Genomic DNA, 27,265 nt, shown 5'->3' with positions numbered 1-27,265 from the left:
TATCTACTTTGTGGAAAATTATATTTGCCTAAAAGGCAACATTTTCCCATATAGTTTCTTGTAATATCTTCCCATTGTATAGGTACCGCATCACTTAATTCATGTTATTTTCAGGAACAATAATAATAGTAGCTAACAACTTTTCAGTTGTTTACTGCATGCAAGACTTCATGAACTCATTTTATATATATAAACTCATTTTCACAACAATCCTGTGAGGCAAGTATTCACTATTATGCATGTTTTACCAATAAAGAAATTGAGGAACAGAGGGATTGAGTAACTTGTTTTTTTAAATTTATTTAATTAATTTATTTTTGGCTGCATTGGGTCTTTGTTGCTGCACACGGGCTCTCTCTAGTTGCAGCGAGCGGGGGGCTACTCTTCGTTGCGATGTGCAGGCTTCTCATTGCGGTGGCTTCTCTTGTTGTGGAGCATGGGCTCTGGGCACGCAGGCTTCAGTAGTTGTGGCACGCGGGCTCTAGAGCATAGGCTCAGTAGTTTGGTGCACGGGCTTAGTTGCTCTGCGGCATGTGGGATCTTCCTGGACCAGGGCTCAAACCCGTGTCCCCTGCATTGGCAGGCGGATTCTTAACCACTGAGCCACCAGGGAAGCCCAAGTAACTTGTTTAAAATCCCAGTTAATTAATGGCAGAATTGGGATTTGAACACAGGCCGAGGTGGCTCCAGAGTCTGTACCGTTAATAGATTTTGCTGTTACCAAATTCTCATCAATGAACAATCTGTCTTTCTAAGTTGGCACTGTATCAGGTGTTACATGTGTAAAAGCCTCAGTTGTCGGTTCTTGAGAAGTCAGGGCCATAGGGTTGCTGGGGTTTGAGAAATGAGGCTAAGGGCAGACACTAAGACCCCAGCCCAGGAACCTCCACACGAGGCTATATAGGGGGTTAGCTCTGCTCTGGTGTCCTTGCACTGACTGGTATTCGTTCATCATGAAGTCAAATAGTAAAGAATGGAAACCTTTTGGTCTGAATACTGCTTCCTGCTTGATTCTCAGCCCCAGGACCTGGCTGACCTCTGCTACTGAGAGGGAAGCATTTCCCTTTCCTTACCAGGCATATGAAGTGGGAGGTGTGGACGATTTTCTTTCCCCACTCAGTTCAGGCAAATGTTAGGGAAACACCAGTTCCTCTCTAGGGATGTCAATTCTAAGTACCACAGGCATTCAATAATATGACACAGTTCCTGCCCTCAAGAAACTGACAAGGTAGAAAATGATTCTTTTTGTTCCCATCCCTACAAGCACTCTGGCCCACTAGTATATTCAGCAAAAGGAAGAAGAACTAGCCTTAGCTCCAAAGCGGTAGGTCTGGTGGTAGGGGGTGGCTGAGTTCATAGAACAATGAACTCCTGCCTGCCTCCTGGGGTGATATCATTCCGTGTTCACTATGTGCCAGGCACTAAGCTAAACCCTTTAACTCAGCGTATACTTGTTTAATCCTCACAATGGTTATATGAAGTGAATGCTGCTATTAATTTTACAGATGAAGAAACTGAAGCACAGAAAAATTAAGTGACATGCCCGAGATTACCCAGCATGTGTTGGAAATGGCATCTGAAACCAGGTAGTCTGTAAATTGTGTTCTCTTAACTGTTTTTCACTAAACTGCTAACACCCTGGATTAGCTAAGGATAGCATCAGGAATGAAAGCTCAACGGTGAGAGAGGGCTTGATAGAAGGCAGAAAACCAAGATTACAAATGAAAGTGGAGTTAGGTACAGAGTCTTTGGACCTTTGAGCCCCAATCAGTGGTTTGTAAGGCCTCCCAGGGCAGTTTGTGTCTTAATCATTTCTGCACCTGGCACAAAGCTGAACCCATAATCAATCTCAAAAGACATTATTGAATTGAATGATGGCTGAGTAACATCTTTGTAGAAAGTATTGGCTCATTTGTCATTACCCACAAGGTTCCCAATGACAATGCTGCTTATCTAGCAGGTGTTGGCAAGTCACAGAGGACATGGTTGGTGGGGAGACAGTGTGTTGGAGGATCTGTCAATATTAGTCTTGGAGTCATATGTATTTGCAGAGGCTTCCACAACCCTCCACTAGTCTTGGTTACCAATCCTCATTAAAGGCCCAGTGATGTCAAGCTCTCCACCGCAGTGCCCAGACAGGAATATGCTCCAAGTATCTCATTTACTCTCAAAAAGAGGCTGGCCTTTTACAGGTGGAATTGGATATTGCTTTCAGCCCATTGGCTTGACCTTGTTCCTGCCTTCCTGGTCCATTTCGTGGGGAGAGCACTGAGTAGACCCACTGAGTAGGCACCCTGAGCAAATGCCTTTTCCAAAGTTACCCTCCTACCCCAAACTTGATTTGCCTTGGTTGCTGAAGCAGTAAGCAGAAGTGACACCCCTTGAACACCCCACATCTTTGTTGATTCGTAGCATCCTTTCCTAGCATCCCAACCACCTGAAATTGTTACCTTTTGCCTTGTAAATCCCATTTTGAAACTATTGCCAGAGTGAAGTGGAAAGTGGGGGCTGTCAGCTCCCCAGCCACAGGTTTTCTAATCTTACTGGAGGGAAGTACTTGGGAAAGGTACACAGAGGTAGAGTGGAACTGGGGGGAAACAGGCCCTGTACAAAAGCTGAGTAGCCAGATGTTCACTTTCACAGCTCTCCTGTAAGACTGGCAGGGCAGATATAGATTAAAATGAAGCACAAACTCCATTTAAAGTGCATTACAGCTCAGGAATCAGCTCCCCCTGGGCAGGAGAAGGGAGAAAAGGGCACAAGAGGCCACATCAGTCTCCTTCCTTATCTAGGACCACATGTCTCTCTCCTAGCTTTGTGAAGGGTGATTTACACCCTGGCTGGAATGACTGTCTTTCTGGGCTGATTACATCGGCAAATGCCCCCCAGAGGCCACAGCAGGATGGCCATATTCAGAAGCAGCAGCCAATAAATCTCAGAGGTCTATATTGCATTTCTCAGTACCCTCCCTCCTGGCCCTCTGCCAGGTGGGCTGTGGAAGTAGGAGAGGGCTTGGCTGCAAGGTTAGGGGAGGAAACCCTCCAATTCCTTTCATTACCGTCTTCTCTAAGTACTGTTTAGTTCTCATTCTTCCAAGTCATTCTGCCTCTGTCTTTATCCTGGGAGCAGGTGGGAATCAGCTCAATAAATTAGTCTAATAAATACCCTTATCTTTATATGTAGAAGTCCTGGGTTCTCCTAAGTATTTAATCTTCGTAGAGTAGCTTGGTCTCTTAACCATCATCTGAAAATGATGAGGCTCCTAAATGGTCTCTCTAGCCACCTTTCTCAGTGATCTTTTGTCCAGGGAGATCTCCACAATTTAGTCTGAGGGAAGTTTGATCCTTCCATCCTCCCTCATGACACTGAAGGGGCTGAATTTTGGAGGAGTCTAGTCTAGCAAAGGTCCTGGGATCTGGCCTCAGGTTTGTTCCCAGCAAAGCCATTTCACCTGTCTGGGATCCATCTTTGCAGAATCTTGGGGTTAATAACAACAACCGAATCTCACCCTTGAAGATATTTACGAGGCGAAATGAAATCACAGATGTGCAAATTCTAAAAGAAAAAATATACTTGAAACATAAGTGCCCTTGTGCGTTCGTTCAAGTTTTGTTATTTCATTTGGGTTGGTTGTTCCTTGGTGGTAGAGGGGGTTCCGGAAAGTGAGACAGGATGCTTTTTTTCTTAATAAATATCTGGACCCCAGAGATGGCGAGTTTCCATTGACAGTTTCCACACTGTCTTGGGTAGAAGTCCTACTCTAAACGAAGTTGGCGGCCGACAGCATGTGGGCCGGCTGGGGTGGGGCACTCTTCAGAGCCAAAGACCGGCCGCTCCGGGGCGCGTGCCCTCGCTCGCCCTCACCCCAGCCCTGCCAGTCCAGGAGGAGAGTCGGCGTGGTGCGTCCGTCCACTTTGGAGTTGGAGGGCGGCGCCCGGGACCTGGCGCCGCGCGCGCGAGGCGGGGCGGGAGGCGGTGGTGGGAGGCGCCGGCGGAGGAACGCCGCTCGCAGAGCTCCAGCGCGAGGGGAGAGGGCGCTCCGCGCCTGGTGCAGGCAGAGCGCCCTGGGACGCCGACAGTCGGCTAGCGCACCCCGCCAATGGCGTGCCCCCCGAGCCCACGACCAATGCTGCCTGCGCTCTTGCTGCTGCTGCCGCTGCTGCTCCGAGCGGGTGAGTGTCGTCTGTGCGTCCGCGGAGTCCACTCCGGCTGGAGCGAGAGGGGCGGGGGCTGGGGTGGTGGTGAGTGGTGGTGGTGACCGTGTAGGTGGGGTCCCGGCACCAGTGCCCAGAGAGGTCTCAGGCCCCACACTGTTAGCTGGTGCGGGGCGTCCGTCTGTCCGAGCCTGGGGAACTGGAGGAGGAAGCCCAGGGTGTCAGGAAGGGGCTGGGTTCCACACCTGGTCCAGTGACTTAACTTGTAGATTGAGTGCCAGCCATGACCAGAGCACCCAAGCATCTCTTCGCTCCTCGTTCCCCCTCTTCCCCCGTTTGAAGTGCGTCTGTACAGTCACAGAACAGCCAGCAGCTAGGCCACTACCACCACAGCATCTCTAGGGGGCGGGGAGAGTCAGAAGCAGGACTGCCTTTTGCTCCACACGAGCTTCACCTCTTCCACCCCATGTAAGGACTGCGGAAGTGGATACTAGGTACAGGTGAAGCTGGAGAAGTTTTTGTTAGGGCTGACTTGTCATTGGGAACTCCCTGGCCGTACAGTGGTTAGCACTCTGCACTTTCATGGAAAAAACAAACAAACAAACACAACTGACGTCACAAATTAAGGTTGAAAACTGCTTCCCAGAACTTGCCAACATCATTATTTGGTTGTGTGGTTGAGAGTATTGCTCACCAACAACAAACCCCCTCTTCAGGATATACTTTATTATTATTTAAATTGGAGGGGAAAACTCACTAGTGGGCAAGATGGCCTTTCCGTGCAAGCTGCCCAACAACAGTGCCTTGCCCTGTTATAAATCCACAATAGGTGTTTTGTGGAATACATAGTTAAAGGCCGGGTTTTAGAACTATGCCATCCCCCCAAGGAGCATGCACGTGGCCTTTGGGAGTGGGATGGGTGCATGGAATCTCATTGTGGGGCTCCTGTCCAGAGCCTGACTGGAGGGAATCGTGAGTCAGAGACCACATATCTACACATGACCTCAGTCCACAAAGTAGGACTGCAGAAGTGCAATCTTGGCTGAGAGCCAGATATGGAAGGAAGGAAGGAAAGTACTGGTCTGTCCAGACTGACTTCATTAGTAAATCAGAGCAGCAAGACTTTACTGATCTGATTGGACTGCCCAGGAAATTTCACTAACCCTAACAGTACGGCTGTATGTCAGGATCAGGGGTAAACTTTAAATACCTTCTTCATGACCAATTTAGTGGAACAAGTTACCACCTGTTAATGATGAAACTTAACGTGACCCCCACCTTCTTTTGTTGAGCTGCAATGCCCTTAAATCTACTACTACTCAGACTTGGTGAACTGTCAGCTTAGAAATGAGAGAGGTTTACTTTTGAAAATTGTTACAACTCAATATTTAGTCCAGTTAAAGCAGTGAGACTTGGACCTGCTACGTTTCTTTCAGCAAGCACTTTCTGGGTACCTACCAGAAGTAACATCTTAAACATTCAGCATTTCTCAAACTGTTTAAATCCATGTCCCCTTTTGATAAAGATAAAAATCTCATGTCTTCCTTAAATAAATTTTGAAATTTCAGAATTTTTTAAATGATACAAATAAACTTACAGAACAGAAACAGACTCATAGACTTAGAGAACGAACTTATGGTTAGCAGGTGGGAAGGGTTGGAGGGAGGAATAGTTAGGGAGTTTGGGATTGACATGTGCACACTGCTATATTTAAAATGGATAGCCAACAAGGACCTACTGTACAGCACAGGGAACTCTGCTCAATATTATTTAACAGCCTAAATAGGAAAAGAATTTGAAAAAGAATAGATACATGTATATGTATAACTGAACCACTTTGCTGTACACCTGAAACTAACACATTGTTAATCAACTATACTCCAATATAAAATAAAAAGTTTAATAAAAAAACTAGTTGCATTAAAAAAAGTTTTTTTGTTCATCTTCCACATATGAAATTGTCAAATATGCTTTTTTTATGTGACTTTTTAAACATCTTTATTGGAGTATAATTGCTTTACAGCGGTGTGTTAGTTTCTGCTTTATAACATAGTGAATCAGTTATACATATACGTATGTCCCCATATCTCTTCCCTCTTGCGTCTCCCTCCCTCCCACCCTCCCTATCCCACCCCTCTAGGTGGGCACAAAGCACCGAGCTGATTTCCCTGTGCTATGCAGCTGCTTCCCGCTAGCTGTTTTATGTTTGGTAGTGTATATATGTCCATGCCACTCTCTCACTTTGTCCCAGCTTACCCTTCCCCCTCCCCGTATCCTCAAGTCCATTCTCTAGTAGGTCTGTAAATACGCTTTTTTGAACCACACATTCCCTTTGGAAATTCTGATACACCCCCCAAATGGGCCCATCCTCTCTCTTCCCCATCCCGTGCATTGAGAAACTCTGGTTTAATCCAACCCCCTTTTTAAAAATCAAAATTAATACCAAAAATCCATTATGAACAAAATACCAAAATTTTAAATTAAAAGAGTAATAATGCCATGCTAAGGCATATTGGAACCTGAAGCAAAAGGAAAAATCAGTACTACTGATCCTGTCTTTTTTTACACATTGGATATGGCACCAATTCTCAAACTTTAGGTTACATCATTCTCTCCAGTGAACTTACTAAAATTCAGATTCCCAGGCTTTATCACCAGAGGTTCTGATTTGGTAGTTCGTGCTAGGGCTCAGAAATCTGCATTTTAATAAGTAATCTAATTGATTATTATGTGATTGGAAGAGAAGGTTGGACTACCTAAACTCAGAGGCCCCTCCTAATTTTGGGACTCTTTGATTATAAGTAGAGAGAAGGGGCCCAGAGAAGTTATCAGGGTGGCTCATAAAATGTCTCTGTTATGTGGTCATTTTTAAAATATTAGTAGGCACTTACAAAGAACAAGCCCTGTTCTAGGCACTGGCAACAGAGTAATAAGATAGACATGGAAGTCTGGCTGGGGAGATAATAAAAAATGAAGTAAAAAAATATCAAGTGGTTGGGCTTCCCTGGTGGTGCAGTGGTTGAGAGTCCGCCTGCCGATGCAGGGGACGCGAGTTCGTGCCCCGGTCCGGGAGGATCCTGCGTGCTGCGGAGCGGCTGGGCCCGTGAGCCATGGCCGCTGGGCCTGCGCGTAGGGAGCCTGTGCTCCACAACGGGCAAGGCCACAGCTGTGAGGGGCCCGCGTACCGCAAAAAAAAAATCAAGTAGTGATAAGTGCTATGCAGAGAATTGGAACAACAGTGTGTTAGAGTAGCTGGGGGGCTATTTTACATTGGTTGGTTGGGGATGGCCTTTGTGAGATGACACGCCATGTGAAGATCAGGTGGAAGAGCATTCAGAACAGAAAGAAGGCCAGTGCAGATGGAGGGAAGTGGGAGAGGAAGAGAGAGCAGGAGGTAAGATTAGAGAGGTGGGCAGGGACCAGGTCTTTACAAGGTTTTGTAAACCAAGGCACATAAACTAGATCTTAACCTAAGTTCAATGGAAGCTGTTGGAGGGATTTAAGCAGAGAAATGAGATCATCTGATTTACAGTTTTGTTTTTTTTTTTTTTTTTTTTTGAGGTACGCGGGCCTCTCACTGTTGTGGCCTCTCCCGTTGCGGAGCACAGGCTCCGGACGCGCAGGCTCAGTGGCCATGGCTCACTGGGCCCAGCCGCTCCGCGGCATGTGGGATTCCCGGACCGGGGCACAAACCCGTGTCCCCTGCATCAGCAGGCGGACTCTCAACCACTGCGCCACCAGGGAAGCCCTGATTTACAGTTTTTAAGAGATGATCCCATATAATGCTAGTCAGTATTAGAATTATGTTATATTCACACAACGGATTGCTATACAGCAGTGAAAATAAGCTATTTACGACTATACTTATCAGTGTGGGTGAATTTCAGAAACGTAATATTGAGCAAAAGAAGCCAAAACACCAAAAGCACATGTTGTATGATTGAAAAACAGGGAAAACAAACTGCTAATGTTAGAAATCAGGATACTGTATTATATTTGCTTCGTTGGGAAGATGGTGACTGGCAGATGGCTTCTGGGGTGCTGGTAATGTTCTGGTTCTTTACCTGGGGATCTGGTTACACAGGTGTATATAATTTGAAATTAAACTATATATTTTTGATTTATGTATTTTTGTTATGTTATACTTTAATTAATTTATTACCAAACATGATATACAAATGGCTAACAAACACATGAAAATATGCTCAATATCATTAGTTATTAGAGAAATGCAAGTGAAAACCACAGTGAGATACTACCTCACACCCACAAGGATGACTATAAAAACAGAGCAAAAAACAGAAAACACGAGTTGGCAAGTATGTAGAGAAATTGGAACCACCCTCATGCATTGCTAACAGGAATGTAAAATGGGACAGCCACTGTGGAAAACAATTTGGTGGTTCATCAAAAAGTTAAACATAGAATTAACATATGACCCAGCAATTCCACTCCTGCGTATACACCCAAGAGAAATGAATACAGGTATTCAAGCAAATACTTGTACATGATTCTTCACTTAGCACTGTTCACAATAACCAAAAGGTGGAAACAACCCAAATGTACATCAACTAACATTTAGGTAAACAAAATATGGTATATCCATACAATGAAATATTATTCATAAGAAAGAATGAAATATTGATATATGCCACAATGTGGATGAACCTTGAAAACAGCATGTTAGGTGAAAGAAGCTAGATACAAAAGAGTATATATTTTATGGCTCTGTTTACATGAAATACTAGAATAGGTAAATGTGTAGAGACAGAAAGCAGACTAGTGGTTGCTAGAGACTAGGGGAAAGGGAGGATGGAGAGTGACTGTTTAATGGGTATGGGCTTCCTATTAGGGTGATGAAAATGAATTGGAATTAGAAGTGATGGTCGTATAGCATGGTGAATGTACTAAATGCCACTTAACTGTACCCTTTAAGATAATTAATTTTATGTTGCATGAATTTTTTTCTTTCTCTTTTTCTTCTTAAAATGAAGTTTGTACAAAAAGAAACGAAATTGAGTTATTTGTTGTGAGGTGGATGGACCTAGAGTCTGTCATACAGAGTGAAGTAAGTCAGAAAGAGAAAAACAAATACCGTATGCTAACACATATATATGGAATCTAAGGAAAAAAAAAAAGAAAGGTCATGAAGAACCTAGGGGTAAGATGGGAATAAAGACACGGATCTACTAGAGAATGGACTTGAGGATATGGGGAGGGGGAAGGGTAAGCTGTGACAAAGTGAGAGAGAGGCATGGACATATATACACTACCAAATATAAGGTAGATAGCTAGTGGGAAGCAGCCGCATAGCACAGGGAGATCAGCTCAGTGCTTTGTGACCACCTAGAGGGGTGGGATAGGGAGGGTGGGAGGGAGGGAGATGCAAGAGGGAAGAGATATGGGAACATATGTATATGTATAACTGATTCACTTTGTTATAAAGCAAAAACTAACACACCATTGTAAAGCAATTATACTCCAATAAAGATGTTTAAAAAAATAATAAAAAAAATAAAGTTTGTACCTTTTGACTACCTTCATCCAGTTCTCCCTCCCCACCCTCTGCCTCTGGTAACTGCAAATCTGATTTCTTTTCCTATGAGTTTGTTTTTGAAGTATAATTGACCTACAGTACTATGTTCCTGGTGTACAACATAGTGATTTGCTATTTCTATACATTTCAGAATGATCACCAGGCATGAATTTTACCCCAATAAAAATGTTTTCCAACCTAAAAAAAATTCTTAAAAAAGATGAATGCAACAACAAAAAGAAAGGTAATTATGTGAAGTGAAGGATGTGTTAATTTTAACACGTCTTATTGTTAACACGTCTAATCTTACTATGGTAACATTTTACAATATATACATAAATCATCATGTTGTATACCTAAAGCTTAAACAATGTGGTATGTCAATTATATCTCCATAAAGCTGGAAAACAAAAAAAGATGGCTGAATGGTATGGTAGAATGAATTTGGAAGGTGGAATCATTGAGACCAATAAGGACTCTCAACTAGTTCAGACAAGAGTTGATGGTGGCTTGAGCTAAGGAGGTGGTGATAGCTGTGGAGAGAAGTGGACAGATTCCAGATATGTGGTGGAGTTGACAGGACTTAATGGATTGAACATAGAATGTGAAGGAAAGAGAAGAATTCAGAATTCAGAATGACTCCTAGATGTTCTGCCTTGATGTTCTGGGGGATGATGGTGTGCTATTACCACTTGATAAGTCCTAGGGTGCAGGGCCTTTCTCCAGAGCTGAACTATAACCAATCTTGATATTCCTGAGTAACAGAATCTGTAAAAGCCCCCCACCCCAACCCCAACCAGTTCCCACTGTAAGGTATTTTTAAGTGATTTTTATTTTTTTGCCGCACTGTGCAGCTTGTAGTATTTTCATTCCCTGACCACGGATCGAACCTGGGCCCTGGCAGTGAAAGTGCCGAGTCCTAACCACTGGACCGCCAGGGAGTTCCCCTTAAGTGACTTTTTTTTTTTTTTTTTTTGCGGTATGCGGGCTTCTCACTGTTGTGGCCTCTCCCGTGGCGGAGCACACGCTCCGGACGCTCAGGCTCAGCGGCCATGGCTCACGGGCTCAGCCGCTCCACACCATGCGGGATCTTCCCGGACCGGGGCACGAACCCGTGTCCCCTGAATCGGCAGGCGGACTCTCAACCACTGTGCCACCAGGGAAGCCCCCCTTAAGTGACTTTTTTTTTTTTTAATTTATTTATTTTTATTGATTTATTTTTGGCTGCATTGGGTCTTCGTTGCTGCGCGTGGGCCCTCTCTAGTTGCGGCGAGCGGGGGCTGCTCTTCGTTGCGGTGCACGAGCTTCTCATGACGGTGGCTTCTCTTGTTGCGGAGCACGGGCTCCAGGCTTGCAGGCTTCAGTAGTTGTGGCACATGGGCTCAGTAGTTGTGGCTCACAGGCTCCAGAGCACAGGCTCGGTAGTTGTGGTGCACAGGCCCAGTTGCTCCACGGCATGTGGGATCCTCCCGGACCAGGGCCCGAACCCGTGTCCCCTACATCGGCAGGCAGATTCCCAGCCACTGCGCCACCAGGGAAGCCCCCCCCTTAAGTGACTTTTAATGGAAGACTCAGAGTTGTTGCTAACTGTCATTTAGCACTCCCATGCACATTCTCAGCTTTCTGGTTATGATGCTATCCCTGTCCATGGCATAGCTCTGCTCAGGGCCCTCTTCCCAGTGCCTGGCTGGGCCATCAGGCTCAGCTTCAAATAATGTCCCCCACCTCCCAGGAGGCTGAGCAGCTTGTCTTCATCAAACCCCCCTCTCTTCTTGAGCCTGATCTCTTCTGTCCATATTGTGACAGCTGCAGACCCTCTACTCCTACTGGACTTCTTTCTCCCCGCTAAAGGCCTTTGTGCCGCCCCAAGACTTTCCTGCTAAAGATTTCATCCAGAATCCCCCCCAACGTACCTTATGACTAGGTTCTCCCAGACAGCTACTCTGACCTTATATGAGCCTCACTTGGTCTCTCTCCCTCCATAGGGGACCACCTCCCCACAGAAGGCCGGCTCATGAACAGCTGTATCCAGGCCAGGAGGAAGTGCCAGGCCAATCCCACTTGCAATGCTACCTACCACTACTTGAATTCCTGTGCCTCTAGTATAAGCACCTCATCACCTGCAGAGGAGGCTTCAGTCCCTGAGGACTGCATGGAGGCAGCACAGCAACTCAGGAATAGTTCTCTGATGAGCTGCACATGCCATCGGCGCATGAAGAACCAAGCTACCTGCCTGGACATCTACTGGACCGTTCACCCTGCCCGTAGCCTTGGTGAGGCCCCCATCCTAGAGCGGGCTAAGCTAGGGAAGATGGCTCTTGGGAGTTGTTTTTTAATCCTGCTGGATATGGGCCGCATGGTAGATTCTGACAGGGATGATAATGAAGCTCTGCATTTGACGTCACTAAGAAATGGAAGGAGGAATTGGCAGTATGCTTTTGGGCCCCACAGTACTGCCCTCCCTTCTCACTACTTCCCCGTTTTTTTAAAATCTGGAAACATGTAGCTGCCTCTTGGAAGGTCTCTGAACCGGGCTAAGGCCCAACATAGGGAGCTCCTGGAACAGACAGATATAGAGAGGAAATGGAGGGAAATAGTCTTAACTCATAAACAGGCTGCAAATACAACATAATGCATAGGTCCAGAGAGACTGGGAGGCAGTGTCCTGGTCCAGCCTTTAACAGAGAGGATATTCATTAACCAGACAAGAGATGATAAAAGACGGAAGGCACTGGAAGAGCCAAAGAGAGGAGCTTACTCTGACTCTGGAGATCCCCTTCCGTATCAGTCAGCTTTTACTAGACTGTGCTGCAGTAACACAACAGGGTCTTGTAAAACAAAGGTTAAGTTGTTGCACATGTTCTGTCTTGGCTGTGTCATGTGTCCTCTTCATTCTGGGATCCAGTACAGCCTCTACCTGAGATGTTCCCTTCTCATGGCAGAGGGAAATGAACAATGGCAGAACCATTTGATGCCTTTAAAAGCTTCTGCTCAGATGTTACATAAAATACTTCTGCTCACATTCCATTGACAAAGCAAATCACGTGGTCATACCTGACATCAGTGGGAAGGGGAAGTATACTCCTCCCACAAGGGACACTGAAAATCACATGGCAATAACTGAGGATGTATAGTCTTACAGGGAGGACAAAAATAATTGTAAACAATAATGCAATCTACCATAGTCCACCAGTTGGTCAAAACATTCATTTCCCTCCCTTTCACAAGCAAAATATACCTACTCACTTTCTAAGGAAGGTGCCTAAGAATTCTATCTAAGCAGGACATCAGGCTCCAAGTCTAGGATTTTGTGATAATTTCTATATCAGGTCTGGATGTGGTTTCTCTTAACCTAGAAACCTATGCACTAAAAAGTCATCTGCTGGGCTTCCCTGGTGGCGCAGTGGTTAAGAATCCACCTGCCGATGCAGGGGACAGGGGTTTGAGCCCTGGTCTGGGAAGATCCCACATGCCACAGAGCAACTAAGCCCATGCGCCACAACTACTGAACCTGCACTCTAGAGCCCGCGTGCCACACTACTGGAGCCCGTGCACCTAGAGCCCATGCTCTGCAACAAGAGAAGCCACGACAATGAGAAGCCCGTGCACTGCAATGATGAGTAGCCCCGGCTCGCTGCAACTAGAGAAAGCCCGCACACAGCAATGAAGACCCAACACAGCCAAAAATACAGATAAATAAATAAATTTTTTAAAAAAATCATCTTCTTCCCATCTATACTCAATATATAGTAATGGAATGCGGACAGGAGAAGCACAACAAACTCTCAGGTAGAAAGAGGAGTAATGGGAAGCACACAGCAGACATTGATTCATAGCAGTTCTGAAGTCCTGCCACACAATTGTTGCAAAGGCTGTCTTCCCTGGGAGTAGGAATTGCTCTTTAATAAGGCCCTGCTTTTGCTTATTGGGGAGCAAAAGCCCAGGAGTTTCCCAGCCCCCTGGGAGGTCCTTCATTTCCCTTTATTTTCTTGGGCTACATCTGGAAAGGGCATTGGAGACTATGACCTCCTTAGGGATTGAGTAGCATTCTCCACTTGCTTCCTACCTGAGGAACGTTGGAGCATCTTAAGTCTCAAATAGTTAGTCTCTTTTAATCCAGGCTGGTGGCTCTTAGCAGTACAACTCTCTCAAAACATAATTGTGTTTTATGTCTGATTTCTGTCACCTCATGTGCCAGTAGCCTTTCCTATAATCCTTTTCAAGACATACATCTCTTTTGAGACCTAATTAGAGGTACCTTGCCCTTATCAAGCTTCTGTGGGAGAGCCACTATCTTAGTCTTTTTTCCCTGAGAACATTTGTCCAACAGGCAGGATTTATCGGATACTGTCTTAATCAGTGAGAGATCTCCACAAAGGGCATGATAGCCACAAACTTGAATTGGTCTCTGGCCCAAGGCTGAGTTGTAATTGACCTTATTACTCAATGCATTTTTCAATTTTACCTTTTACTATTTGAATATGAGGAGTAGCATTTCTTAATTTTGCAGGTCCTAGAATTTCTGTATTCATTCTTTTCTGTTTCCTCTCTGTGTGTAAACTGGTCAGTTCTCTGAGCTTATATCTTTCTCGTAGTACCATGCCAAGTGTGGCTATCAGCAATCAAGACATATTAGTAATCTTCAGCTTCTCAGCTTCTTCCCCTTAAAGCACAAGCTCACTCAGTACATCATCTTCCTTCCAAGTTATTGCAGGCAACAATTTTACCAAATGCTTTGCCACTGCATAATGAGGGCTGCCATCTTCCCAGCCCCCAGTAACAGCTTATTCACCACCCATTACCTAGTCCCAAAGCCAATACCATTTATTTTAGATCCTTTTTTGTTACTTCAGCACTCCATTTCTAGATACCAATTACATTTTTTAACATCTTTATTGGAGTATAATTGCTTTACAATGTTATGTTAGTTTCTGCTGTATAACAAAGTGAATCATCTATATGTACACATATCCCCATATCCCCTCCCTCTTGCATCTCCCTCCCACCCTCCCTGTCCCAACCCTCTAGGTGGTCACAAAGCACTGAGCTGACCTCCCTGTGCTATGCAGCTGCTTCCCACTAGCTATCTGTTTTACATTTGGTAATGTATATATGTCAATGCTACTCTCTCACTGCATCACAGATTACCCTTCCTCCTCCCCGTGTCCTCAAGTCCACTCTCTATGTCTGCGTCTTTATTCCTGTTCTGCTCCTAGGTGCATCAGAACCATTTTATTTTTTTAGATTCCATTATATGACCAATTACATTTTTAATAAGAATTTGCTAAATTATGCAACCAACCCCAAATCTCTGGCTTTCACCAATAAAAATATATCTTTTGTTCATGTTACACATCTGCTGTGGGCTTCCATGAGTTGGCTTTGGAGGACAATTTTGTTATTTATTTATTTACCTATTTTTGGCTGCATTGGGTCTTCGTTGCAGTGCGCGGGCTTCTCATTGCGCTGGCTTCTCATTGCGGAGCACGGGCTCTAGGCATGCGGGCTTCAGTGGTTGTGGCTCGCGGGCTCTAGAGCGCAGGCTCAGTAGTTGTGGCGCATGGGCTTAGTTGCTCCACGGCACGTGGGACCTTCCCGGACCAGGGATCGAACCCGTTTCCCCTGCATTGGCAGGAGGATTCTTAACCACTGCGCCACCAGGGAAGTCCCATGAGTTGGCTTTGTCTTTGCTCCACTTGCCTTCTTCATTTGAGGATCCAGGATGGTAGATGGAAAAGAGCCAAGCAGGACCACATAATAGTTCTTGAAACTTAGAGGTGATTATGCCTCTTTAGCTCACAATCCACAAGCCAAAGCAAGTCACATGGCCAAGCCTTACAGTAGTGTGGGAAAGTACAGTCCTCTCATAGGTGGCCTAAAAGTCACAAGGCAACAGGTGAAGTTGTATAATCCTCCGACAGCAAGCAATTGGAAACAAACTCTCTTTGTTCCCTGATTTCCACTCCTCATCCTAATCACTTCTCTTTTAGAACTTCCACTGAGACTTCTCCCTGAATCCTCTTGTCTCCACCTCTTTTCCCTTGGGAGCTCCCAGGCCTTCGCAAGCATCCAAACCATCCTTTCCTGTTTGCTTGATATCATCTATATCCCTTCCCGCCTAAAGACGTATTCACAAAGGCCTATTGGGTGACATCCCTGCAAGCTCACCTCTGTCTTCAGCATTTACTGAGCACCTACCATGTGTATGAGCTATGCAGTGATCTTGTTTTTTTAACTGAAGTACAGTTGGTTAACAATGTTGTGTATGCAGTGATTTTATAAGACCTAGTGATTTTATAAGGTCTTAAGGAGCCCACAGCCCCATGGGGTGTTTGAAAGAGATGTGTTTCCTTTCAGATCATTTCTCTCCCTTCTCTGCTTTTCTCAGTCAGGTTCAGTTCCAGATCTAGTCTCATTTGCATCACCTCAGCATGCAGTGCATCTCCATAGCCAAGTGGTCAGGCCTGGAACAGAGTCCACTACTGGCCCTTCTCCAATAGCAAGAGAAAACAAGACAGAGTCCCCTTGCCTGCTTATGTGCCCACAGGTGATACTTTGTAGTAGTTAGGAGCAGAGACTCTGAAATCAGGTAATCCAGGTTTCAAATCCCGGCTCCATTTACTAGCTTATGTGAACTTGAGCAAGTGAATTAACCTCTCTTATCCTCAGTTTCCTTTTACCTACCCAAAGACTTCTATGAAGACTAAGTGAAATTGTATGTATATATATATTTTTTTTTCCACTTGCACCATAGTGCCCAGTAAACAGTGTGCTCAACAAACAGTAGCTTTATTATTCTTATCATTAAACCCAGTTTATTTGTCAAGCCTAGCCTGTACCTTTATGGCCCTGTTCTTTTTCTCTCCTCTGCCCAGCATGCAGCTATTTAGGTAGAGACTGTGCCTCTTCTTTTTCTCCAGCAGCCTCAACCCCTCCTGCTCCCACCCCCAGCCCCATCCTCAGGATTCTGGTGCTCCCCACCTTGTCTCTAGGTGACTATGAGTTGGATGTCTCTCCCTATGAAGACACAGTGACCAGAAAACCCTGGAAAATGAATTTCAGCAAACTGAACATGCTCAAACCAGGTGTGGAAGGCAAGCTGGGGCTGGGGTATGGGAGGGCCTGGACCCTGAGGGAAGGGTGGCTGGTGGGGAACACAAGCTGGGAGAATGAAGGGAGAGAGTTGTGGCCTGCCAGGTAACTAAAGAAGCACTCTCAGGGTGAGAGTCTGAGCTATGCCGCGTGATCTAGTCTCACGAGTCAACACAGAGCAATCGTTATTAGGGAGATACTCCAAGAGAGCCCATTAGAGCTCCCTGGTTCCAAAAGGTGGATCTCTACAAAGGCTTTGGTGGGAGTGGCAGCAGTTCCAGAAAAAAAAGTGCTGAAATGGAGTATTTACCCTAATTCGAGGCAGCCAGGAAAGTAGCTTTTTGTCCCTGAAGACTAGGAAATTGCTTGTTTTCAACCATTCTAATGGGATGGGCGAGGTGTTGGGCAGGGAAAATGGTGAGAGAGAGAGTGACTCCTCAGGGGTGACTCAGGGTGGGGAGCCATCTGTCTGGCAAGGACTAATATGATGCATGTTTTTCAGGAAAGTGAGGCTGTTGTATTAATTGGAAAGGAACACACACATGCACTCTCTTTTTGAGAAATATGTGAGCTTTGTTGTACAGTCAGTACTGTGTATTAGAATTTTGAGAGAAAAGCATAGAGATTTATGTATTACAAACTCTAGGTTGCAGGGAATCTGGGAATAACCTATTCCAGTTATTCCATTGTTCTGACTGCTGGAATATTCTGTTAATAGAACTATCACCATAATTTCCCAAGACTCAGAGTATGGGGGGTTTTATGCATGCATCAATCAATGAAAGATGGGCAGAATAGACAGATGCAGAACCAAAATCCTAAATAGAATTTGGTTGCATCTGCTGTGGACAATCCAGAAAGTACTTTTCTGCACCAGGAGGATTGCAGGATCCTAGTTCCCCTACCAGGGATGCAACCCCTCAGAAGTGAAAGTGGGGAGCCCTAACCACTGGACTGCCAGGGAATTCCCCAGAAAGTACTTTAGAATGTTGTAGGGCCTCTTGGTTACAGTTTCCACCATGGGATCTCACTCATTGCATAGGATTGAGGAAAGGGTTTGGTTAGATGTATGTGGCTTTTTTTTTTTTTTTTTTTTTTAAACCTAGGCAAGCTGAGGAGCAGGATGGGAGAGGCTCACGAATACCTGATACTGTTTGTGGGTAGAGGGAAAGGCCTTATTCGGTGCAGTCCTCCCTGACAGGAGTGCCTTCCCACTACCGTCCTTGTGAAATCAGAGGGTTGCCGGGATTCCTGGGGAGGCTGGGCTGCACGTCTGCAGAGAGGACTGCTGACTTGGTGCCCCTCTCCCCCCAGACTCGGACCTCTGCCTCAAGTTCGCCATGCTGTGCACTCTTAATGACAAGTGTGACCGGCTGCGCAAGGCATATGGGGAGGCGTGCTCCGGGTCCCGCTGCCAGCGCCACACTTGCCAAAGGCAGCTGCGCTCCTTCTTCGAGAAGGCGTCGGAGCCCCACGCTCAGGGCCTGCTGCTGTGCCCGTGCGCGCCCACCGACCAGGGTTGCGGGCAGCGCCGGCGCAACACCATCGCCCCCAGCTGCTCACTGCCATCGGAGGCCCCCAACTGCCTGGAGCTGTGGCACATATGCCTGTCCGACCCGCTGTGCAGGTGCCGGGTGCTGGGTGCGGGCAGACGGGGTGGACACCACTCCTTCGGCGCCTCCTTCCTGGGCAGGGCTGGGTCTGAACCACCCTCCCCCCCCCACCCCCCCCCCCATCCCTCCGCAAGGCACCGTGAACCAACTTTACCATGTAGCTACCCTGGATACTTTCTGAAACTCTTTTATAAAAAAATAAAATATAATAAAATAAAATTATATAGAGAGAGTGTAAAAACTTTAGGAAATATAAAACTGTGTTAAAATATCACTCAAAACCTGTCACCTGGAGGTAATCTACCATAATTTGGGGAGCATTTCCTTCCAGTCTTGTTTCTCTCCAGGTAAACAAAATCAGACACCAACCTTGTTTTGCAACCTGGTTCTACCACTTACTTCTCTGGATAACCTTGTTATACAAGTTACTTTACCTCTCTGAGTCCCACTTCCTCTTCTGTAAGATATTACATGGAGCTCTCAAAAATCATAATACTAACACTTACTGAGTACTTACTTACTATGGGCTAAGTACTATTTTAAGTACTTAACATCTATTAATTTATCTAAGCTTCACAAGAACCCTATAAGATAGTTGCTATTATTACTATATTTTTTTTATCATCCTCAGTTTACAAATGAAGAAACCACAGCAGAGAAAGTTTAAATAACTTGCTCAAATTCACCTAGGTAGTAAGTCAGATTTGTTAATGAGGTTTGGATTTCCTTCATAGGTAGTCTGGCCTAGAGCCTGTGCTCCTAGAGGCTCTGTTATGCTGCCTGTTATTATGCTGGGAGCTATGGGTTGGCCAAAGAGTTTTTAATGGAAAAACCCGAACGAACTTTTTGGCCAACCCAATATTACTATTACTGTTACATAGCAAGTGCTGGGCTAGATGACTAAGATACTGTCCCTTCCTTCAAGGAGTTTGCAACTGCGTGGGGATGACAGATAAGTAAACCACCAATCTAACACAAAGCAAAATGTAAGGAAAAGTGCACAAATATACACACAAAAATATACTCATCATTCCATCCCCTGAAGATAACCAGCTTTACTTATTGTAGGATGAGTGTTAAAAATAATAATATCTAACATTTACTGAACACTCACTGTATACCAGGCACTGTGTTAAATGATATACGTGTATTCTCTTACTTCATCCTCACAAAAATCCTCAAGGTAGTGTTATTTTCATCTCTACTTACTGTCAAGGAAATTGAAACTAAAGAAACTGCCTGAGATCTCATAATTAGGGATTGTGGAGCCCAAATTCAGAGTGATTTGCTGTGGAGGCTGGGGTGATGGTGCATTTAATTGTGACAGGAGCAGGCTTCACTGAGGAGGACACCATGGGCCAGGCTCTGAAAAAGGCAGAGGCGGATTTGGCATGAAGATGGGCATCTTAACTAAAGGGGCAGCAAGGTGACACTGTGGCAAGGTGAAGGCTGCAGGCCAGACCATCAACAGGGACTCTTAAGATTTCCCTTCTTCCAGATCGCGCCTGGTGGATTTTCAGACCCACTGCCATCCCATGGACATCCTAGGGACCTGTGCAACAGAGCAGTCCAAATGTCTGCGAGCATACATGGGGCTGATTGGTGAGGCTGGGGGGCATGTTTAGGAAGCCTACAGGTTGGCCAGCCTGGGGGGGGGTGAAAATGCTCTGGAGACTGAACCCCCATGGAGTGGTCCTGAGACAGGGGGGAGAGGATGGGAGCTGAAGGTAGGGTTGGCTTAGGCACTGACAATCCTCTTTTCACCCCATAGGGACTGCCATGACTCCCAACTTTGTCAGCAACGTCAATGCCAGTGTTGCCTTAAGCTGCACCTGCCGAGGCAGTGGCAATCTGCAGGAGGAGTGTGAGCGGCTGGAAGAGTCCTTCTCCCGAAACCCCTGCCTCAGTGAGTGCTCTCCACCTGCTCCTCAGCTTGACCCAGGGAGAGGGAAAGGGTCTGCTCTGTGGTCCACTGGTTCCATCCATCTCCTGCAGACGGAGCAGCCCCCTCCTCAGCATAGGCTTATATCTCCCCAACCTGAGCCTTTCTGCCTTCTCCCATTCTATTAGTGACCCACCCCCATCCCCGGCCATGCTGCCTCTTCACTTGCCTGGGCCCTAGGGACACTCTTCAGCTCAAGGAATAGCAAGCAGAATGAGATAATATCCCATTCCCAGCTGCCACCCACCCACCCTTGCATATCCCAGGGTCCCTGAGACATTCCCTTTCCTTCTTTGGGAGCCTGAGAGATCTCCAACATCTGCCTGCTTTCAGTCTTCCTTCTCTCCTCTCCTCAGTGGAGGCCATTGCAGCTAAGATGCGTTTTCACAGCCAACTCTTCTCCCAGGACTGGACAGCCTCTACCTTTTCCATGATGGAACGCCAGGTAGGGCCTCCTCTGTTACACCCCTCCTACCTTTACTGGACCAGCTGGGGGAAACCCAGACAAAGCAGGCAAGAGATTGGATGGGGGCAGTGAACTCCTTGTGGTCATGAATACTTTAGACCTCTAGCAGACACCTCAGGGGAGGAGGACAGGCCTTGACTGAGGCTAAGGTGGTGAAAAGGGTGGAGCTGACTCCATTTTATTTTTTCCACAGAACAAAAACCCTGCTCTGAGGCCACAGCCCTGGGTGCCCTCTCTTTTCTCCTGTACACTTACCTTGATTCTGCTCCTGAGCCTCTGGTAGCTGGACTTCCCTGGGGGCCCTCTTCTCCTTTACCACACCCAGCTGACCTGCAGCCTGCAAGGGTTGAGGAAAGGACAGCATCAGGAAGGAGGTTTGGTATACAACATGGCAACCCTGACGTTACCCCACACCTCCAGTTGACTCCAGAGTAGGCCACAGTAGAAGCTGACTAGCCTAGTTCTCATTCCCTTCACTTCTTTTTTTGTTTTGTGTTGTTGTTGTTGTTGTTGTTTTTGGCCGTGTCGCTTGGCTTTTGGGATCGTAGGTCCCCGACCAGGGATTTAACTGGTCCCTGGCAGTGAAAGCTCAGAGTCCTAACCACTGGACTGCCAGGGTCATTCCCTTCACTTCTGACTCAGGCTGCCCCTCCTTAGGACTTTAGCCGTATCTTCTGGTGATGTCCAGCTCTACCAGGCTCTCTTCTTACCCCTTTCTTCTGCCCACCAGCATCACCCAGGCTCTAACAAATCACACTCTCTTGCATTCTCCAGATAGGCAGGGCTGGGTGTTCTGAAGCAACCTAGAAAGACATTCCTCATGGTGAGGAAAGCTGGAGCAAGACTCTTGGCCCCTTGTCTCCTCCTCTGAATGGGGGATGGGAACCTTCTGCCTTCCCAGGGATCCTATAGAACATTTGAGCGTCACGAGCTGGAGCATATGGGCCTTTTGCTTTCTTCCTGCTAGTGTCCCAAAGTCCCCTTAGCCTCTTGGATAATGATTAAACATTTTAACTTAAAACTTTTCTCTTTTCCCATTGTCTCACACTGTGAATTTATATAGAACTAGGGGTGTTACAGACACAAGAGCACAGGCCAGGTGATCTAGGAGACACAGCAACCCTGCCACCAGATGCTATGTGACCCCCCAGGCAAGTCTCTCAGCCTCTCTGTGTACTTGACATGGAGTTGGAAGAAAAAGAACTTACGTGAGGCTGTGGACCGGGTACCTGTTCCAGCTCCAGCCATTTTGGGCATGCTGCCTGGGATCTGCCACAGCAGCTGAAGGGGGAGGGTCCATAGTCAACCACAGCGTTCGAGCACCTGCTTGTGTTATCGGTCTGCTCCATACCATAATGGGGGCCGGAGGAAAGGAGAGACTGGTTCTTGAACTCATGTGCAATCCAGTTGGGATAAGGAAACAGCTACCCATGCAAAGTAGTTGGGAAAATATATTTATAGAGCTGTGGAAATTTGTCTGCTAATTCATTCACTCACTCTTTCCAAAAGCATCTGATGAGTGCTGGCTCTCCAAGACACTGTGCTGGGTGTGGGAGATTCCAAGGTAATCCTATTTGCAGATCCTATTTTCAAGCCTTTTACACATCAGAGCAGGGGAACTGACAAGAGTGCAGTGTGATGAGTACTGTACAATAATTGTAATAATAATCCTCATTTACTGAGCCCCTACTGTGTGCCAAGTACTACTGTGCCCCTACTGTGTGCCAAGTACTACTGTGCCCCTACTGTGTGCAGATGCATTCATAATTCATTTAATTCTTCACTAGCTACGTGACCTTGGCCTTAACCTCTTTGGGGCTCACTATCTACATCTGTAACATGAAAAGGTGAAACACCTACCTCACAAGGAATGAGATAATCCATGTGAAAGCATTGTGCCTGATAAATAGAGCTCAGAAAAGTTAGCAGTTACAGCATATGGTTTTTGTAGAGAATTTGGACAATACAGGTAGTTATAAAGAAGAAAATTAAAATCTTTAAAATCCCATTCTCAAACTTCCAAACTACTCCCTGTATATCTGTGCACATGAGAAACTATGGGTATGTATAATTTTATATATGTGAGGTCAGAGACTGCTTATCAAAGTGTAAGTCACAGACACTTTTCAACATCCATGAGTAGAGCTCAGAATACATCATCCTTTTTATCAGCTGTATAACATGGACTTGTATGAATGCATATTCCTACATACCTAGTTTATTTAACTAGTTCTGAATTGATGGGTATTTGGTTATCTTCCTATTTTTCTCTGAGCCAAGTTTTAAGGCAGTGAGGAGGTGACTGGGGGGTAGGATGTGCCGAAGAGCTGCCCGAGTGGTGGGTGGAGTAGGGAAAGCACCCCCTAAACATTCTTGTATCCACATACCCGACCCTGCCGAGGAAGTGCCCAGCCAACCTGCTGTCCTGCAAACTTCAGTGCGGTACTGGGTGGACCTTCCCCTTCCTCCCCTCCCAGGAAGATCTCTGAACCATCAAGGCCTCTCCATTTGCTTTGGCTCCATTATCCTGGGGCTGGGGGGGGGGGTGGTGAATGGTACAGTCATTCCTTGCTAAGTGCTTGAATTAGACTAATAGGTCATCTGTGCTTTTCTCTGAAGAAGGTCCAAATTCCTGGTAAACAACCAGACCACTCTCCCAGCCTAGGGCCCAGAGCCAAGACTTGGGGTGGGGGCACACAGTGGCTGGACTGAAGCTTTTAATGGTATCCTGGCTGGCCGGGATGGTTAATGCCATTAGACTAGTTTCTGGGTAATGAGGTGGGAAGGGCTGCTGGCAGCAGTGATAAGCAGAGAGCGCTCAATTACAGGTCTCTGCATGGCCGGGTTGGAGCAGACTGTCTTTTAAACAACTATCTTCCAATTCACCCATTCAATCATGTATTCATTCAACAAACCTTAGCAATGCTCTGTAACAGGCTGTATTTTTCAAGGTCTGTCCCTGTGCATTCATGAGCTGCCATTTTGGTGAAGGGGCAGCCCAGGACTTTGGCAGCTAGACCTCAGCTTTAGGCACTTGGGACTTTTCAGTTATCCTGGTTGATTTTAACGCTCAGCTGTTTGACCTTGGCAAATATTCTTTATCCCTCTGAGCCACCATTTCCTTATCTCCAGTAGGGATCCCAGTAGGAGTACTTAAAGGGTTGCAGTTTTTGTTTTGCTTTTGTTTTTAATAAATACAACATCAGCAATTTAATTTCAGTCAAAAAACAAATTAGCAGTATCAACTGATGTTTATATCAATTTAAATGGTTTTGGTTGGCAATTTTTTTGGCTTCTTATTTCTATAAAAGCTTATAAGCATGAGGAATGTATGCTCATTTTGATCTCCACGTATATTTACATTAGATAACAGTAAAAATATTTAAAACAATCAGGGTTGTTTGAAGACTGGAAATAATTACAACACTTAACATAGTGCCTGATACAGGATGAACACTCAATAAATGGCAGCTATTACTATTATTACTCCTGGGAGGGGATCTGTGGGTACTATGTATTCTGCTCCCTGCCCTGGAACAGTGGTGAGTGATGGTGCTGGCTCTGCCTCCAATTGTGGGCTGAATTCTGGGTGGGGCTGCTTCTGGGAGACTCGCTATTCAAGCTCTGAACCAGAGCTCTGGGTCTGTAGCTCAGACTCTGAGGGACCTTGGACCAGGCATGGAATCAGAGACAGTCAGTGTCTTAGTCAAGGGTCTTTTGGCTGCAAGTAACAGAAACATTGGAATTACTTAGTAAAAAGGGAATGTCATGCAACTGAATCCCAGGAAGTTCAGCTGGGCCCTTGCCGGGGATAGGACTGGAAAGTCAGGAACCAGTCTTGAGCCCTGTCTGTTGAAGACCGAGACATCTTGGGCCATCTACTTCATTCTTTCTGTAGACCTACTTCCTTTGCATGACCTTCCAGGGCCAGCATTTTCAACTAAATGACCTCCCATCCCAATTCCAAATTCATGGAAAGTCTGATTGTCTGTGCACAGGTTCTAGATTGGCTTTCCTGGGTTAAGGGTCCATCCCAGGCTTATCAGCTGGGTAAAAGAAACATAGATCCACATGCTACTAAAGTAATTACAGGGCCCCAGGCCTGTTAGTGGAGGGCAGTTCTCAGAGAAGGCAGTGTGTCTCAGCAGGACTCCAAGAGCATAGACTCTTGGCCGGGAATTAAGGTAGATCTTAATCACCCAAGGTCCAGCTTTGCTTCTTTTGTGGCTTCCTTCCTGGTCTAAGAGTGTCTTCTCTGAGCTTTCTTCTTGGGTGCCCTCAGGGATAGGAATGTAGGAACATAGGCCCTGTTGTGGCTCCTTTGGGTCTGAGAACCATCCTGAGAGCTAGATGGAGGTTCTTTATGGCTGTAGAAGGAGGCTTTGCTGCTGTGGGGCTTGCTAGATTTCTGGTCCCAACAGTTGAAGAGTAAGGCAAAGTGAAGGGGATCAGAATATGCCACTCCAAAATATGCCACTTTGGCATAAGGATTATTTTTACCTGAAGGCAATTAAGAACCAACAGGAAGAGTTCTATGCCCTCACCTTACATGCCTGAAGGGGCATAAATGGAGATGAGGAGTCAACACCAAAATAAGTTTGCATAGACAGACCTTACTAAAATAGCCCTTATCTTCCATTAGTTTTCCCCATATATTTCCTAGTCACTTCTGCACAATTTATTGTTCCTTGGGGCCCAAACCCTCTATCCTTTGTTAAAAGGGTATATAAGGCCCCTAATCTAACCCCAAGTCCTATATGAGTTTCACTTCTTTTCTGTAAACTCGCATGCAGGTAAATATTAATAAAAATTGTGCCTTATCTCCTGTTAATATGTTTTGTGTTAGCTTAATTCACAGGCCTCCAGTTACTGACCCTAAGAGGGTAGAAGAAAAGGTTTGTTCTCCCCAACAAAAGCACAGCCACTTCCTTGGCTGATAACCCTCCATCTTTGCCTCTATAGCCCCTCTTACCAACAGTCATAGGCTCTCACTCTCATTTCCTCTCATGGAATCTTGGGTTCTCAGAAATTCCAGTCTCTTTTCAGCATCTTTGCTTCTCTCAGGAGGATGCCTATTCACATGGGAGACTTGGTCCAATAAAATTCCACCCTCAGGTGCTGAGCTGGTTAGGGCTTATCTGACATACTGTGATAGTTGTGGGGGTGAAGGAGACAATAATAATAACTAACATTTATTAAGAGTTTAATGTGTGCCAAGCACCAGGCTAATGGCTTAAAGAGCATTGTCTCATTTACTTTTCAGAAGTATCCTCTTTTATTTTCCTTGTTTTACAAAGCTAAGCAGCTTGTCCAGGGTTACAGGGCTAACAAGTGGCTGATCTAGGAATCAAACCTCAACCTCCCTGACTCCCAGGAGCAATCTTTGATCCACGTCACGTCTGTCCAGTGTTGGGGTGCGACGCCACTGCCTAAATTTCAGCAGAGGCCGTGATGAGGAGCATGGGGTCAGAGAGCTCTTTTAAGCTACGAGCATGACTTCCTAGAAGAGAAGGTATTTTTTTTTTTCTTTTGCGGTACGTGGGCCTCTCACTGTTGTGGCCTCTCCCGTTGTTGTGGAGCACAGCCTCCGAACGCACGGGCTCAGCGGCCATGGCTTATGGGCCTAGCTGCTCTGCAGCATGTGGGATCTTCCCGGACCAGGGCACGAACCCGTGTCCCCTGCATCGGCAGGCGGACTCTCAACCACTGAGCCACCAGGGAAGCCCCAAAGAGAAGGTATTTGGACTGGACCTGGCATGAGTAGGGTTTATCAGGCAGAAATTTGGGGAAGGGCACCCCAAAAATCAGAATGGGCAAATGCAGACTAGAAAGGGCAGGGAGTGCTGGGAGGATGACAAGTAGTCTGCTGTGACTGAAGTTCTTTGAGGGGAGGTGTTGTCAGGTCTTCCTGTCACTCAACTCCCTACCACACTGTCCAGGGGGAGAGTTCTCCTCTGGGGACACACCCAACTGCAGAGCTACTGTTGTGAAAGCCAGGCCCTGTGGATCAGGCAGGAGTCCTGGGAAACTTGTGTGCAGAATTCTGGCTTGGCATGCTTGGCGTCCCTGGCCATGGGGAGCTCCGTGGCCTCTGGACCCCTTGGTGACGTCCCAGGGTGCAGAGATCAGTGTGTGGGTGAGAGGATGAAGTGAGTCTGTGTCTGGCCTGGAACAGTGACAAGCAGGAAGGGATAGCCTATCCCCCACAGAGGGATACCAGCAAATAGCTGCTCCCTCCCTCCCCGCCCCCATGCTGATTTACCAGTTGCTGTGGTCAACTGAAGTGTCAGGGCGTTCATTCCAAGAGTCCGGTCTTCCCAGACTTTGGTTGGCTTTGGGTTTCCCGTGGAGACTCCTTCCTGCTGCACCTACTGTGGACTGGGTATGGCAGGCAGTAGGTTGGCGTAGAAATGAAGACAAGTTTTGTGGTGGAGATAAACAAATAATAGAGACATCATTTTT

At 46.2% G+C, this 27,265-nt stretch overlaps 1 protein-coding gene across 2 annotated transcripts; it reads left to right on the top strand.

Moving 5' to 3' along the window:
- Positions 1 to 4,040: 4,040 nt before the first annotated feature.
- On the top strand, positions 4,041 to 21,824 carry GFRA3 (GDNF family receptor alpha 3). Of its 2 annotated transcripts, XM_065875042.1 has the most exons (9): positions 4,100 to 4,161; positions 9,703 to 9,728; positions 11,676 to 11,963; positions 16,683 to 16,775; positions 18,097 to 18,409; positions 19,894 to 19,997; positions 20,167 to 20,301; positions 20,694 to 20,782; positions 20,997 to 21,086. In XM_065875042.1, the coding sequence occupies exons 1-9, from the start codon at positions 4,100 to 4,102 to the stop codon at positions 21,084 to 21,086; spliced, it is 1,200 nt and encodes a 399-aa protein (XP_065731114.1). The 2 variants fall into 2 exon arrangements, with proteins under 2 accessions (XP_065731115.1, XP_065731114.1); XM_065875043.1 differs by lacking the exon at positions 9,703 to 9,728 and having other exon boundaries at positions 4,041 to 4,172; positions 20,997 to 21,824.
- Positions 21,825 to 27,265: the final 5,441 nt, after the last annotated feature.

Source organism: Phocoena phocoena, chromosome 3 (assembly GCF_963924675.1).
Source record: "Phocoena phocoena chromosome 3, mPhoPho1.1, whole genome shotgun sequence".
Taxonomy (NCBI): Eukaryota; Metazoa; Chordata; class Mammalia; order Artiodactyla; family Phocoenidae; genus Phocoena; species Phocoena phocoena.
The sequence above is the reverse complement of the archived record's forward strand: the minus strand, read 5'-3'. Positions and strand labels throughout refer to the sequence as shown.